Source organism: Metarhizium album (assembly GCF_000804445.1).
Source record: "Metarhizium album ARSEF 1941 chromosome Unknown scaffold_2, whole genome shotgun sequence".
In the NCBI taxonomy this organism is placed as follows: Eukaryota; Fungi; Ascomycota; class Sordariomycetes; order Hypocreales; family Clavicipitaceae; genus Metarhizium; species Metarhizium album.
Window position 1 is genome coordinate 19,018 of NW_024467576.1, and position 16,592 is coordinate 35,609.

At 54.1% G+C, this 16,592-nt stretch overlaps 1 protein-coding gene across 1 annotated transcript; it reads left to right on the plus strand.

Moving 5' to 3' along the window:
• Window positions 1-11,511: 11,511 nt before the first annotated feature.
• On the plus strand, window positions 11,512-14,403 carry MAM_01147 (uncharacterized protein; the record flags this gene model as incomplete). The annotated part of the gene is made up of 1 exon (XM_040819946.1): window positions 11,512-14,403. The coding sequence occupies one exon, from the start codon at window positions 11,512-11,514 to the stop codon at window positions 14,401-14,403; it is 2,892 nt and encodes a 963-aa protein (XP_040681434.1).
• Between the last annotated feature and the right edge of the window lie 2,189 nt (window positions 14,404-16,592).

A 16,592-nucleotide genomic window follows, 5' to 3' on the forward strand; every position in this document is an offset into this window, starting at 1 on the left:
TAGATGCCTGGGCCTCAAGTACATAGCAGACGAGCAAGGTACAATGTCTTTCATGTCGAGTGCGTTTCCACCTTATTGTACATATGCCGAGACTGTCGCGACCATCTGGTGATGGACACTTGTCAGTCAGCCTGGTGTTATGCAGCCTCTGAGACGTCTCACTGCTGGTCACTGCCTGCGGCCTTTGACTTCAGACTTGACCACAAGCAAAGTCGACAAGCGAGTGCTCTCGCTGGACCTTGTGTGTGTGTGTGTGTGTGTGTGTGTGTGTGTGTGTGTGTTTTTTTCTCCTTCCCTCCCTCAAGCATCCGGATGGGATTTTGTTGGTGCAAGGCAAGAAGTTGGCCCGCGTGAAGCTTCTGACGACGATACGTGGCTCGTCCCCGACGTCATCTCAAAGGGCCCCCTGGTCCAAGGCTAGTGGGGAGAAGGTGACACGGGCAATTAGCAGTCGACTCTTCAGTGACGGTGGTGACTCGGGGCCGGAACGGAAGACGGCGCTGGAGATGAACAGGTTGCCGAATTCTGGCTGGATGCCCTGGTCTGTACGGAGTACGGATACGGATTACCAGAAAGTTCGTAGCAGCCAACGGGCAGCCGACAGAAGCGGTCGGGGGCCTCGACGACAAATTCAGGCGCCAGACCGCTAATTACAAGACTGAGGCCGCTCCGTGATCCGTGGCATTTTGAGCTGTGGAATTCGTGATGGCGCCCCGGACCGAGTGGCCACGGGGCCGCGGACGCGGGGGCTTCTCCTCGCCGCCCATTCTGGCCAGTTGCCAGGAGTAAGTAATAATAAGGGTTCCAGCGAGAGCCGTAGCCGTGGCGGTACCACTGCGCCTGCGTCTCCGTCCTTGCATTCGGTTCTTGAGGGGGCGACGCAACGCGACCAAACGGACGGACGGGGCCTCGGGTAGAGAAGGGAGGGAGGGTGTCAGGTGTGACACGAGTACTTACTTAAGTAAACAGTGTCTGCCAAAGCCCACGGCCCCAGGTTCAAGGTTCAAGGTCCAAGGCCCAGGAAGGGTTGGGGGGGGGGTCCAAGGGGTGGTCCAAGACCACTTTAGGCCGCAGCCTAGCCTGCTCACGCTTCCGTCATGCAGGGAAGAAGGGAAGACGAGAGAGAGGCGGGCTGTGTGTGGGCTGTGGACGGTGGCCTGTGGACAGCCGCTGCGGAGCGGACAATGCCAATGGGAAGACAAAGAACCTTGGGATGCATGAATTGACACGGCATGGGAACCCAGGAGCACCAGAAGGCGGGAATGTAGTGACGGGCGGATGGGCCGGCGTCGTGCCGTTCCCAGTGCTCGGGCCCAGATTGAGGCTAACCTTGAATTTTGTTGGGTCTAGGGGGTCTTGGGGGTCTAGGGCCGCCTAATCGCAGCGGACGTCTGGAAACCCTCCCGGTCCCCTCCCAGCCAAGCAGCCAAGCAGCCAAGCAGCCAAGCATCTGCCACCGGCGGCGTGACGACGGCAGTGAGACGCTGAGCTCAGATCCAGGGTTGGATCGCTTCGACCGTGAAGTTGGGCCGAGCCGCAACCGGACCGCTCGCCAGTCAACAAACAGCTCTCACTCGAGGGCGTGTGCCCGCCCAGACGTATGACGCCTTACGGAGTACCGACACCCACTGTTGTCGGTCGGGTGGTACCAAGGGAACGGCTTTTTTTTTTTTTTTCCCTCCCTCTTCTCTGGTCTGCTGTCGTCCTGGTCTGCTCAGGTGCCCTTTTTGCCCCCTTTGTCCTGTCGCCCAATTCCCCGCCGTCTCCTCCGGTCGTGTCTCGTTTCGCGCCTACTCATTGGACTATGGACCACAGCCCCATCCTTTCGATGATGGATTTTGCCCAGCAGAGTCCAGACGGTGACGGTCGACGCAGCATGGAAACGGGAACCGGGCCGTCCACCATCCATCTCCCTTTTGGCGGACAAATGCAATTCCGTCAAGATGGGTTGAGCCTCGATGACCCTTTCCCGCCCTGTCTCTCTGCCTCTCGCCCACTCTTTCTGTTTCTTTTTTTTATAGATCCCTAGAGGCAGTGTTGAAAGGAATTTTTTTCTTTTTTTTAAAAAAAAAGAAATACTCAAAACATATTTGCCAATGCCAATGTATCGACAGATGCGTCGAAAACTGAGACCCTCGCTCAGTTCAATCAATCGAATGTATGCCTCTTGCTTGGCCCTGTCGCCCGCGAGCTCCTGTTGCCGTGTGGGACAAGGTTCGGCGCGATGCGACCTGACAGCCGGGGCCGATGATGTTATTGCTGCATTCGACATGAGGTGCAGAGACTTGCGTTCGCATAAATTGCCTAATGTCCTGACTGCCGAGATTCTAACGGCGGTCAAGACTCCAGGCTACGCAATCTGGGTGTGGCCGTCTGTATCCGGTCCGGTCGTCAGGTCAGACTAGCAGGCCTCGTCATACAAGTTCCTTACTCCGTACATAACGACCTGGAGCTCCTTCGTCCTTGTCCTCCCAATCCATGGTACGGGGAGTGTCCCAAGTAACCGACACCAAACAGTTCCATGGACCCGCAGGCCAAAATAGCCGTCAAAAATAACAATAAATAAGGCATGGGCCAAGGACTCCCGTCCTCGCCATCAGGACCTCTCTCTGGCGCAGAGGTTTCCCCCGGTTTTGTTTCCCTGCGCCGCTTCGTCACTCAACCCCTCTCTGGTGATAATCATCAGGGCCGAGATCCCGTGATTGCCCACAACTTACGGAGTACTTTCGGAGTACCACTATGCCATGTATGCACCAGGGTACAGGCAATAGAGGTCAAGCACCACGTGATATCGCAGCAGAGGCATAATACAGATTGGGACACAAAGTTGACTTCCGTGCGGACGGGAATGATACGTCGCCACTAGTACTGGCACCGGCACCGGCACCGGCACCGGCATTGGCATTGGCATTGGTTATCGTGCATGGCCGAGATGTGCAAAGGAAGAGACGGCCGGTCCAGGTTGGTTGATGCTTTTGTAAGCGTGGGAATAATTATCCGCAACTCCAATTCCACGTCGGAGCATTGGCGGCGAACCACCACATGTTAGCCGCGACCCAACAGAGCGGATGGCACAGCTCGTTGGCTACCGGCCATGCACCTCGTCAGCGTGTAGGACAAAGCAAAGCCGGTTCCTCGTCGCTGCTGTTTCCAAGCATGCCGAACAGCAGCCATTAATTGGTACGGAGTAGTGACAGCCCTATCCCGTACCCACGGCTGATACCGCAATGGATGTGTCCCGTCCTGCCCGTTTACAAGATGACCACGTTCCACCGAGATTCCTCCTCGGAAAGGCAGCTGGCCCGCACATGCCGCGGAAGCACGAATGCAAATAAACACAGGAGACGCCGGATGGCGCAAGCGAGCCAGCCACAATCGGGCGATGAGAAGAAGTCTGGTGTGCCAGACGCCACGAGAACTGTGGAGAGGGGGCGTGCAGCCCTGATGCTGCGTCCACGCCAGGAAGACTTCGCTGCGTGGCAGGTGTGTGGAGTGTGGGATGGGCTTGTGCGTGGAAGCAAGTTGTCTCGTGGTGCCCTGATGCCTCTTGCTTGAACTCATTGATTGGTAACACGGCCATGGTGTGCAGACTTCACAGTTGGCAAAAGAGACCGGATTCTTCCCCAAGGGTACGTTACTTGGGTACTTGGGTAGGTAAGTAGGTAACCGTTGTTGGAGAGGACAATGCGAGTCGCAAGGTGCCAAAACCTCCGGCAAGCCGGGAGACAAATTGGGAGACAACAAGTGTCACGGCCAGCTTGCCGAATTCAGCTCCGACCGACAACCCCATATTTAAAATCGTGGAGACGGCGATGAGTGCCCAGTACCTGTGGCGTCCCGTTCCATGGACTCATGGTCCTCCCTCGTGGTTTCCTGTAATGGCTGTCGTCATCGTCACTGAAACCGTGCTCCGTCTGTTGCGTTGCCCTCCAGCCCACGGCAGAGACTCAGCTGGGCTCGCACCTGCCCGTCTTGCCATACTTTGTACGAGGTACGGGTGTACCGCAGTAGAACATGTCATGAATCGGCACCGTCACATCCGCAAGGCTAGTCGGAAGCAATGAGCTTGTGAGAGCTAAGAGGTCCTCGGTACGTCGCAGGGGCGAGGAAACGCCTTGTACCCTAAAGACCAACCGGCGTTCATACTTGGACAACCGTAAATAAACAACTCATGTCCCAGGCTCGTCCATCTGGGGTCCCGAGGGCCCGCGCCAGTTCCCGCGAGCGGGTTGGCTGCAGAGACGGCCGCAGTATGCACGAGTAGTGAGTGTGCTGCGTGGATGCCCCATGTCTCTTCATTCCCTTTCGTCTCTTGGTGGTGTGGTAGCTTGTTGCTTTGTAACCAATATGACCAACTACCTAGTCAGGTACCTGCTCTTCCCTGCAGGGGTGGGTACCAAGTGCTAGAGGTGATAATAAAAGGTGTGGGCCGTCGATGAATGAGCGAATGCACGACGCTCTACTCGCCGTGGACGGGGTTCGACTTCACTGTGAACTGCCTGGGCATGTCGAGTTTGGAAAGGTGGCTGGCGTTTGTCCTGCGAGTAGCACCATCACGGCAAACCGCATGTAAACATGTTCATCGTCATTGCAGCTCACTGAACGGCGCTGGTCCCATAGTTGACGTACTAAGAGCCCATTTGGTGACATTAGCCGAGAAATATTACGGCCCGGCCCGGCAACGTTGCTGACCCGATGATTTTCTAAATTGGTTATGCTGCATGTTCTGCTGTTTTAGGTCCAGTTAGGGTCTTCAAGAAGGAGATTAGAGGATCCCCCAAGGAGCGTGCTTAGACGACAACTGCGTTATGTCGTTGATGAGTGACGACGACGGAGAACCATCTTCTCGATGAGACCGCTCGTCCCACTGCGATAGGGTACATGATGCGAGGACATAGCTTCCCGGATTGTGTGAAGCTGGGCTCATGCTTCCAAGGAGCCAAAATCTTTGAACGGTCCGCGCTTTCCCGGCCTCAACTCTGTGGCGTCCATCGGCCATGGGGTTCACTCCCATTGTTCATGCAGAACGGCGGACGGCAACAAAGTGGATAACGCAACCGCTCAACTTGCGAGATTGCGAGGAATATTTTCAATCAGGACCTGTGCTACCCGATAGATGAAACTGCAAGCACGATAGATTGTCCACATAGATTTCCATGCAGCAAGAGCCGAAATTGGCTTGGAGCTGGTCAGCTCTGTAAAGGTCAATGGCCCTGTAATCGTTCATGCTCACTTTCTGCCGAACGGGTCGGTCTCTCAAGGTTGGTCTGGCAGCCAGCTTTTCATTGGCTTGTTGAAGTGCCTCGGTTGCGATGGCCGCCGGTGGCGGCGGCCAGCTTTCTCCTCTCCCATGGGATGTACGGAGTACTCCGTACTCGTGTTGCGTGGATCTCGTCGTTATCCCGTCCCCGTCGCCGCCACCAAGGTAGCATGAGGGGAGCTTGATGAACCACTCTGCGGGTCAGTTTTAGTGCTTTCCGACCGTCTGGGAACATGCCCAAGCTTGGCCGCTGGTTGGTCTGTCTGGAAAGCAGGGCTTTGCACTGTCGTCCAGTGATGATGCAAAGCGCCCAACTTTCTCACTGCTGACGAGCAACGGTCGGCGGTGTGGCTGAAGTCGACACACTTGCTAAACAGATTTAGAGGACAGCGTGACAATCTCGCATGGTTTCGCTGGCACCCATTCACTGAGCAGCGTACATGGCCACGCACGGTTGTGCTTGCAAAAAGTTTCGCACAGTTGAGCATCTGTAGCTCGTCAACATGAAGAGTGAAGAGGAGACTAGTTGTTTCCCATGGTGAGCCGAGGAGTGCAGGCGCGTCTTCCCACCCACTCAATCCAACCCAGTTTCAGTAGAACGAGCGTGAGAGGAAAGCAAGCACGGCAGCGGCCGGGTTGAACCAACGGTGCCTAAGCAGCCGGGGTTACATTGCCCACAAACACGGGATCCAGGAGCCAGGGAGGGGTGCCGTTGAACACGGCCTCGGTCAAACGCAACAAGGCTCGTCCCGTCCTCGCCGCGCCATGTCCCTGCACTTATCCCAGTCATTTGTGCCTGGTCCTCATACAAGCGTATGGCTCACCAATAACCCGGCTAGGTAGGTCGTGTGTCGCCCGTCAACGCAAGCCGTTGTACTAGAGGAATTCGGACTGAGTTAATACCGCACATGATTTCGTCTCTATCCCCATGGACAGGTCAAACGAAACCTTGCGCAATTGTACCGCAAAAGTTGTTCCTAGCCTGCGGCTTGTTAGCTGGGCAAGGAAGGATTGAAGGAGGGGAAAATGAACTTGACCAAGGGCAGACGGGTTCTCTCTTCAAGTCTCCTAGTACTCAACAATACATGGCTGAGGCGGAAATTACGGTACAATTGCTTCAATGGTCGAACTGACGGCCGCTGGAAGCTGCAAATCAACTAACAAATAAGAGCCTTCTGATCGTGCCACGGAGTGTTCCCCACGCTCGATAGTCTTCTTGCACCAGTTTGCGCATTTGGCTCAAGGACGGAGCACAGGACAGAGATATACCGAACGAGCAAACGTTGAAACCGATGCGGGCGGCCAGGCGAACTGCTGTGATTCCAATTGGGCTGTGGCTGGTCTAGCCAACAGTCGCTGATGATGTCAAGTGCAGGGCTATGCAAGCAGCCCATGAGCATATCTGTGAAGACACGAAGCGCCGCTTTCCTAAACAGACAAGGCTTAGCAAGAAGTTCTCGCCAGGCTTGGACGTCGCAGGTATGTACGAGGTCTCGGGGCGAGACTGGCCCGGTCCAACACCACATGCTGCATGCACCTTCACGTTCCAGCCAAGGATTACACGCCAAAAAAAACAGTCATTACTCCGTACGTCGAATGGGCCGTCGTTATCACTGCGTGCCCGGTTTGTATGTCGAGGGTGGGCGATGCAGGTTTCCTTGGAGCTGCACCCACGAAAGGCGACCCAGACCCACTTCACGCTTTCGGCACAGTGCAGCTCTTTAGGAGGATGGAAGCGCCTTCCACTTTGTGTGCCAAACGAAAGGCGCTTTATGCAGGCAGCAACTACGACTCAGTCCGTTGCCCGTTCAAGTCGACTCGCGACCTCAAACATTCACATCGCCTGCTTAAAGTCGGCCTCGTTCTTAAGCTTTTTATTCCTCTCCCTTCCTTGTTTGGGTAGAGACGAAAAGACCATTTTCTCTCCCCACCTCCCCCCCTCTTTCCCCCTGCGACACAATTAGCTCAAACACCCTCATACATCTGTTACCAAATGCCCGGTGCTTTGGCCGACCATTCTAGCATCCTAGGGCCCAGCTATCAAATCAATACATTCCCAATTACGAAAAGATACCAGCTACCCGCCGCCTCTGCATCTCCGCAACCGTGTGAGCTTCTGAAAGAGGAGGCCGACGCGTCATGTCCGTCCCTACAACGAGACGCAAGACGCACGACTTGGCATTATGGGTAGTGCTGGCCAACCGCTCAACACCACCCACGATAACTTGTCGAGTTGCTGGTTGGAGTAGCGCAACCAACCCTAGGCAAAGCTCATCCTTCGAGAGCCAACAAAAAATTTGGAAGAAGGGAGCAACATAAGGAGCAGCCTGCCGAGCACATATGGGCAAGGTTGTCAACTTTTCTACACCAGCGCAGCACATGGAACATCTTGCAGACTCTCGAGGCCCCACCCTCATTCAACCGTTGCCAACCCGTCTCTTGTTGGGGGGGTTACGGAGCTGCGGACGTACTATAGTACTACTGCTGCCATTGACGAGTTGCATCAAGGTCGACCACAAATCCTTGCTGGTGACCTTGACTGCAGACCGACCCACATCACTGCATTGTCATGATACCAGGGGAGGTGACATGTCGGGCCAAACTTTACAACACCAGGGTGTCAGCGGCTGCACCTTGAAACACCAAACGCGCGGCTGCATGGTAAGCCATTAGTCCCGGCTTCATGACTGTCAGCTTGCCACCTTGAGGTTGCCTTCACTTCCCTTTCCACGACGCGCCGGCTGCGACCTGGCTGCGACTTGCTGCCACACCGACATTCTCCCAGTCCGGGTTGCACTACATCAACGCCATGCACCCTGTAGGACTCAGGGGCTGGCTATTGGAGGGTACGTGTCTTGTACAGGTTGATTCAGCCTTCACAAACAATGTCCTGGATTCATTGGCCCGTCTCAAGGGCCGTCCCGCTCACCAACCACAGCGGCGGCACATCACGTGATGAATTTCTCATGCGGGCCATGCAGACAGGCCGGCTAGCCTGCATCTTTCCGCCGCTGGGCCCCAATTTTCCAAGCAGGTTGGTTACCTGGTGTTTTGCCAGGCGACGATGAGGACGATGCCTGGTGAATCAAGACATTGGGCTTCATTGATTGACCGCATCACACTGACTCTCTCTTGTGACTCTGCGGTGGTGAGAGTGCGTGGATACCAGTGCCCTGTTGACACCAAATGCCATGGCCGTCTCGAAGCTGCTCCCTGCAGAATCGACGGCACACGCTCGGAACGTCGTCGGCACTTCGCCAGGCTTGTTCACAAATGGGGGTGGCGTGCAGCTCATCTTACCACAGATGAGTAGTTGTGCCAGGTGCGAAATTACCAGTGCCACATGGCAAGGTCAAGGACGCTTCAAATTCAGGCGCGGAGAGATTCTGGCCAATTCACAACATGTGTAGGTCATATCATCAGACACAACACTTCTGGGGGGAAATGCTCTAGCCTGGGCACTACAGAATGTGCGTCTATGATTTCCCGCAAGGGATGCAAGGTTGACATACAATGGCGGCGTATGAGCATAACCCGAAAGGCCTTTGTATCCTGCGCAGGGAAGCTTTTGACGGGATACTTGGCTCTCAAAACACAGACAAGATGCAAAAAGAACGACTGGAATGCAAAATAAATTACAACCAAGTCTAGGGTCTCTGTCTTCTGCGACGGAGATGATGTGGACTGTCATGTGGCATTCATTAACTTTTGGCCCAGCAACAGTCAGTTTCAACTCGAGAACTCACGTCCTCTGCCTTTGAGACAAGGAGCGTCAGTCTTGCCACAGAAAGTCGTCGGCTGGACAGTGGCGTTTGTCCCGATAATGCAAATCCACGCATGTTTTTTCTGTTTGTTTTATTTCTCATCTTCATTCTAGTCGCCTGGAGAGATGTTTCTCTCTAAACTCAAGCCAGCGCAGCGGAAGTTTCCGGACGTCACAGAGCAGCAGTTGGGGAGGTAATACGGGTTCCCTGGTGCACAAGGCATTGGCGAAGGTGCGTCAAGTATGGAGGAACAGAGGTAGAAAGAAAGTTGTGGTGGTGGCTGGTCGGTTGTGCCATACTGCCCTGCTCAAAGCCTGCTCAAAAGGGCCTGGATTGACGGCATTCAGCAGAGACGGCATTTTGATGGGAATACGTCCCCCTCCTCCCATGCGCGGCTCATGGTAAGGCGTCAACAGCGTCGCCACCAAACACACCACACCCATTTCGTGCCAAGGTCGGCAAGCAGCGGTGAGCGGGCAGCTGCATGTGGACGTTTCGGGAACCATCCGAGGACGGGCTTGCGGGGTTCGCTGAGCGAGGGATCCGTTGGCTGAGGATTGCGCCCATGCGGTTGAGCCACGTCTAGGTCTAGAGTCTAGGGGCAGGCTACGGAGTACCGGTAGGGCGAATACGTCAACCATGGCCGTCGGGGAGTTTGCGACGATGACCAGAGGCAAAGGGTCCTCGACAAGGCACAGCTGCCGGAGCATACAACGAACTATACGAGGACACAATGGCCGGCGAGTCGCCACGCAAAGGCCTGCAGCAAGACTGACACGGCCAGGGCAAATATGATGCCGGCGCCATATTTTGTTGCACCGTACTCCGTATTCAGAACTCAGAAGCATGACGGAGTGGACCAGGAAGTACGGAGTAGACGGAGTAGACGTGAAGGAATGTGCGGAGCACCGAGCACTTGTGTGCCATGTACCGTGTACATGGTACGCACGTCTTCCCTGCACACCCCCGTCCAAGCGGGCGACGACAGACGACGGAAAACGAAACTCTGGCTGGGCACGGAACGGTGCGCACCTGCAGCTGCATGATCACCCGTGATCGGCTGACGCTGCTAGTGTCCATGGGCACAGCTGACAGATGCATGCTGCTTGGCCTGGCCTTGGACTGCCACTATGCGTATCGAAACCTGCCACGTTTCGGTGCAGGCATCTCACGTCCTGCCAGCCTTGCACAGGATGGTGATGCGGTTGCACACGCTGTCGTTGTCACATTTCACTTGACGGCTGTAGTCGATACTTGAGTACCTTTTGGTCATGGACAGCGTGGTGCTTGAATGTGCGCGAGTGCGTGAGTTGTACAAACCCGGTTACCTCCAGGGGCGGCGGCGTTGAAGCTTTGCAGAAAATGCCTCGGCCGACAATTGACAACGGGGGGGGAGGGCGGCACATGGACCGAACAAAACATCACAGCCAACGGAAGTCATGTGAAGCAGCCACGACGGCAAACCGTGTACATACAGCAGTGCTCCGTACAACTCTCCTATATGCAAGAGACATGTAAGGTCTTGCGAAGAGACATGGGCCGGTTTGTTGCAGTTCTCGTTCCACAGGACCTCGCCGAGCAATTTGTCTTCGCCAACACGCCCGATTCCATGTATTCGGCCGGGTCACATCGTCGTTGCTACCCAACCCCGACAGCGTGGGCACTGCAAAGCCTAGCAGTAACGGCCAGCGGCCTTGGGCTGACCGAGCAAACGTGACTGTAACTGGTGAAGCGTGCTGTGCGCTGTCTGAAACGACGACCACGGTGGTTAGTGTTGAGGATTTGCCATCACTCAAACGCCGTGTTTGGCGTCTCGGACAGGAAAGCTCGCCAGCAGTTCCCGCCACGGATGCGGCGGTACGAAACACTGCATCCGCTTCTGGGTTCAAGTATGCATCACTGACAGCGGTGAGTGAGATTCGGGAATGTTGGGCCTCTCAATGCGAGCGTGTTGGCTGCTACAAAGGGCCATTGCCTAGTTGGCCAGCACGAGACGTCGTCGTTGGCTCCATGACCCTGAGTCTCTGACGGCTCCTCGATCAGGAAGAAAAAGTGGCGAGGACTGCAACCGACGGGGCCAAGAGTGGATCGATCGATGGACGTTGGTCACACATTGTGAGACTGCCTGCGGATTCGTTAAAAAAAGGGAATTGCTACACGGGCATGACACTTTGGCTACACGGGCATGACTCTTACACGGGCATGACTTTTACCACTTCTGATTGGTCGCATTGTCTCTGTTAACGACGCTGGATTCTGCCACCTCAGCCGCAAGTACCTGGGCCATTTTAACCTTGCTTCTGTGTAAATTACTTCATTTCGGCTAAGCTACTACGCAGCAACCCAGTGGTCGCGCAGTCGGGGCGACCCCCTCGAGCTTGCTTTCTTCATTTTCGTAGCTTTTAATAAACCATAATACGGCACCCTATGCTGTAGAGATAGCGACCAATTCTTTCACTACAATCTTGTTCTCTTCTCAAGACGTCAATGTCTTTGCCTCGCACACCTCCTCGCAGGTCGCGGAGCCCTAGTCCCAGTGATCAATCACAAAGAGGAAAGCGACACAAATCCAGTCGGCGACGCAGATCTAGTCCTTCCACAGTTGAAGACCGACCACAATCCGCGAGTAGCTCTGCTACGAGTATCGGTCAGTTCTACGGCCTCGGGGACGAAAATGCACTCGATAACCTGTTCGCCTCTTTCCCGCAAACACTTTCAAGTCTCCCACACCCCCATGGTTCACAGGGCCGCCATGAGCCTGCATGGGGCCTTCGATCTGACTATGAGATATATCTTCAAAATGACTTCTTCCGTGGAAAAAGATGGAGCCAGCGAGTCAGAGCGCTTATACCAGGCCCAGAATTTGATCCATTCGCCTCTGAACCTCCCGAATCACCCCCATCCGCCCAGCATCTCCCAACAAGGACAAGAGCCGAGTTCGAGTCCGCAATGCGCATAGTACGAGAGGTTACCGGCGAAGGTCGAAGGCTAACTGTAGACCTTGCTCGATCATACGAACGTGTACAAGCTTGGCGAGAGAGATGGGGATGGTCACCATTAAGTTTCGAAGCATATGACTCTCCTCCACCGTACTCTCCACCTCGTAGGTCACCCACACAACCTCCTCGAATATCACCGACGCCCGAAAATATTAGTTCCTCGCCTATGCGACAGTCTCTATCTCCCGCCCCGGAGCCAATTCCGAACCCAATAATCCCTGGCGACCCAGCGCCCTCGGCCGAAGTTCTTTTTAAAACAACCAACGCATTTGCAAAGGAGAACGGATTTGGTATTATTCGGCGGAATAAATATTCCTATAAGGGACGGTTGATTAGGTACTCCATTCAATGCGACCGGTTTGGACAATCTCGGGCCTCGGGGGGTTCTGGTCTTCGAACCCGAAGGTCTCGGAAGTGTGATTGCAAATGGATGATAATTGCTGAAGCCCTAGAGGAAGGCAAGTGGCTTCTTCGACAACATAGAGACCCGAAACATCACCAGCATAACCATGAACGGAGTATTACGCCATCTGCGCATGTTTCCCACCGCCGCCTTACTACACCAGTTAAAGCAACCATCGAGTCAGCAAGCCGTCGCGCGGGTATTCGAGCCAGTGATGTAGCTGCTATGGTTGAGGAGCAATTCCCCGATACAACACTCCTGCGGAAGGATATCTATAATGCCCGTTCGTTCATTAACCGAGAGAAGCTAAATGGCTATACACCTACTGCGGCATTGATCAAACTCTTTGATGAGAAGAAGATCCCATACATCGCGAAATGGGCCGATGATGATCCAGATAGACTGCTTGGTCTTGTCTGGACCTTTCCGTACTGTCTACAGATGTGGAAGCGCTTCCCCGAGGTTATTAGCTTTGATAACACATATAACACTAATCGCTTCAAGCTTCCTTTATTCCAGGCTACTGGCCAAACCTGTCTTGGAACTGTGTTCAATGCTGCATTTGGCTTAATAGATAACGAGAGGAGGGAGGGGTTCCAATTCCTTGCAGAGAGTGTTCGCAAGCTCATTACAAAACACTCACTCAGGGAACCAGATGTCATCATCACAGACTTCGACAAGGCTATGAAAGCTGCCGTTAATGATCAGTTTCCAAATGCACAGCAACAGCTTTGTATTCATCATATCCTTTCAAACGTTTTGCTTAAATCGAAGACTAGGTGGACGGGCCAACGTGAGGACAGTACTACTAGCCCTAGCGCTAGTGACAGTGAAGACATTCCCTCACAGGCGGATGGCGGGTTGAGCACTACAGATAAGCATCTGATCGAAGATCGGTCGAGTAGTGATAAGATTCCTCATACTTACCAAGGCGTTGTTTTAATGTGGAAAAAGGTTCTCTATGCCGAGACTGAGGAAGCGTTTGAGCAGGCATGGAGAGATCTTTGTAAAGAGTTCGACGACCAACGAGCGATCTTACAATACCTCTACTCGACTTATATGCCTGTTAGTGCTCAATGGGCACGTTGCTTTATCCGTCGTTATCGTAACTTCGGAATCCGAGTTACGTCCGGCACAGAAGCAAGCAACAATAATATCAAAAGCTATCTATTAAATGGCATGAGCCACCTCTACCGACTCGTCGAGGCAATGCAGGATATGATACATGACCAAGAACGTGCCTTTAAGGATGCCTGTGGACAGGATGATGTCCTGACTGCTCCACAATACCTAGGTTCGATGGGAAACTATCTTGGTGAACTACGAACAACCATGTCATCGAAAGGACTTGGGTTAATCAACAAGCAATACTGTATTGCTCGCAAATTTCTGCCGACGGGGAAGAATCCCTTCCCCGACTCTATTGGACTTTGCGACGACGACTGTACGGTCTCTATTGAGCTGGGAATCCCATGCTATCATAAAGTCTACGCAAAGCTAGATTCTGACACACGTTTCACTAAATGGGAGGTCCACCCACGCTGGCGACTACGGGAATCGGCATCTCAAGATCCATACCGACGAATTCTTGACCCGAAAGTTGCCACTGCACTACGTGGAAGGCCAAAGAATACAGCGCAGGTTATCCCAGAAAGCCTAGCTATTACATCAAGTAGCCGATCTGATAATCAACCAAGTGGGCGACGAGGTCGACCGCCAGGAAGTCTCAATAAGCCAACTCTTGCTAGGAGAGTGCATAAAGCTACTCGAGAAACCATCACACAAACTGGTGGCCAAATTGGCATCTCAGCCCAGCAAGGGCCAGGTAGACCTTCTAAAGTCCTAAATGCTGGGAATACGACAGGCGTGCGGTACAGTGGACGGAGGACGCAACGAAACATTCGCAGGACAAGGAGTCAATGGGAACTGGCTAAGAGTGATGACGAAGATCCAGATTGTATCGTTGTGAGGCAATAAATTAAGTAGACCACATCACGTCTTTTGCCAGTATTTGACAGTTACTGGCTAACAGTACAAGGACGGTAGTTTAATCCGAAATGCAGGCTTGCAAGATAGCAGAAGACCAATCGCGCCCACAACGATAAGTGACTGCAATTCATGGTGATGTAGGAGCTTGTTAGTGAAGTTGGCTACACCGCCTTTCCGAGGAAGTATCTGTGGGGCCAAGAAAGTATGCGACCAATCAGAAGTGGTAAAAGTCATGCCCGTGTAAGAGTCATGCCCGTGTAGCCAAAGTGTCATGCCCGTGTAGCAATTCCCTAAAAAAAAAAAAAAAAACCACATGAAGCGAGTACTCCTGTTGGAGCTGCTTCTGTTTTGTTCACTTGTGGCCAGATATTGGACATACCAATACTCATTAATGAACCATCGTATGTACGCAAGATCCCATGTGTCTTGCTTTCCTTGTCGGTGTAATAAGCTGACATGAATTTGATGCACAGTTGAATTCCTGACGGCTGCTCATAAGCCATACAGTCCAGTTGGGCTTCATGTTCAGTCGGAATGCCAGGTCCAGACTATTTCCGTCGAGTCTGCCTTGGCCAATGGGCGTAGCTGGCCGGATGGGAAGCCATGTTCAACTCGATCAAACGTTGACCACCGCTTCGGACTGCTGACAGCGGTACGCGAGCTTGCGTGGCGCGAGAGAGCGCAGACGCGGATGAAGAGTGTGACGGGCTGAGTTTGAGCGAATTGGCTCACCAGTGTCAGAGTCGTCTCTGCTCCGGTTGAGCGTGACTGGTGAGTTGCAGCCAAAGACTTCGCAGCAGGGACCGGAAGGTCAGTCAGTCCGACTCCCATTCGGCGCCTTGCCATCACGGACACTTCTGCTTTCAACCCGGCGGGATACTAAGCAAGATGAAAATGTCCCGAGAAGTGTCGGGAACCGAACGAACAAGGGCATGAAATCAGGCCCGGTATCCCGCGCCGGCGTGCTTTCCAGCACCACGCGCCGCTATTGATTTATCGCTCTTGAGGGAGCCATTCACTACATTTTCAAATGCCGTTATTGAAACAACGGCTGCTTTGACTCTCAGTGTAGCCAGTCACTTGCGAATAGTTCGGTGAAGTTTTGACATGCTTGAACCTCCGGTGCCGTCCAGCGCGCCGCACGCACAACGACGTCCACGCTCCCTATGTAGTTTTCAGTTTCTTACAAGCGCTCTCTCCATACCACCCAGAGTCCGACGAGACTTTTAAAGAGCTTGTCAGCCGGCTACAGGAGGAGCCGCAAAAGCGACGCAGTTTTCCAGGCGTACAACCCGGCGGTCGACTCCTCCACAGGGCTCGTGACGCATTCTCTGACCTCGAACGGACTCAAAATCTGACAAGGCCTAGCGCAAGGTGAAAAGGCCCTACTCGACCAAGACGGTCCAGCGGTAGGGGTGTCCGCCACCGTGGCTTCACAGAGGACCACATCAGGGCCGCGTTCGACGAAGCTGGGGTGGGCAACGACTTCGGGTTGAGGTCATGGATGCCGACGTTTCCTCGGGCCATGGCCTGGCCAGGGAGGACAAGGCAGCCTAGGCCGGCACTCTCGTCTTCAGTTCAACCTGTTCAAACTGTCACTGTCAGCACAGTACCTGCCCCTGGCATAGATAGATGCAAGATGCCGCTAGATGGCGTCAAAACAAAGAGCCCATTGTAAATAGCCCAGTAACCACCACGACCACAAGATGATCGCAGTCTGGGAAACCCTTGCAGAAGCCATCTACACCATCTTCATGCCCAATGCAGCCAGGTATCCAGCCGAGCCGGGCCCTCGTCCTGGCTCAGCCGTAGAAGCCTGCCGCCGCCGCCGCAAAGCGGTCCCGGCCAAGATCCCAGGTCCATATAACGCCATTTGACGAGGCAAGGCCCCCATCATCAGCCTCGCGTCTCGACTACATCTTTGACGGGCAAACGTCAAGTTTCTGGCCCAGCACAAAAAAGATGAGCGGCGGCGGCCGGGGGGGACGACAACAAGGGTGCTCTGATTGTAGAGTCCGCATGGACAGCGGTCGATGAAGTGGAAAGATTTACCCGGACCCGGATACGCAGCCAAGTCGCGAGGAGATTGCGGTGCGTCCGCAGAGGCGTGCCCGAGCTTTGCAGATGGCTTGACGCGGTGGCGGTCGGTGACGGAAAGGAAAAGGGGGCTGCTGGCG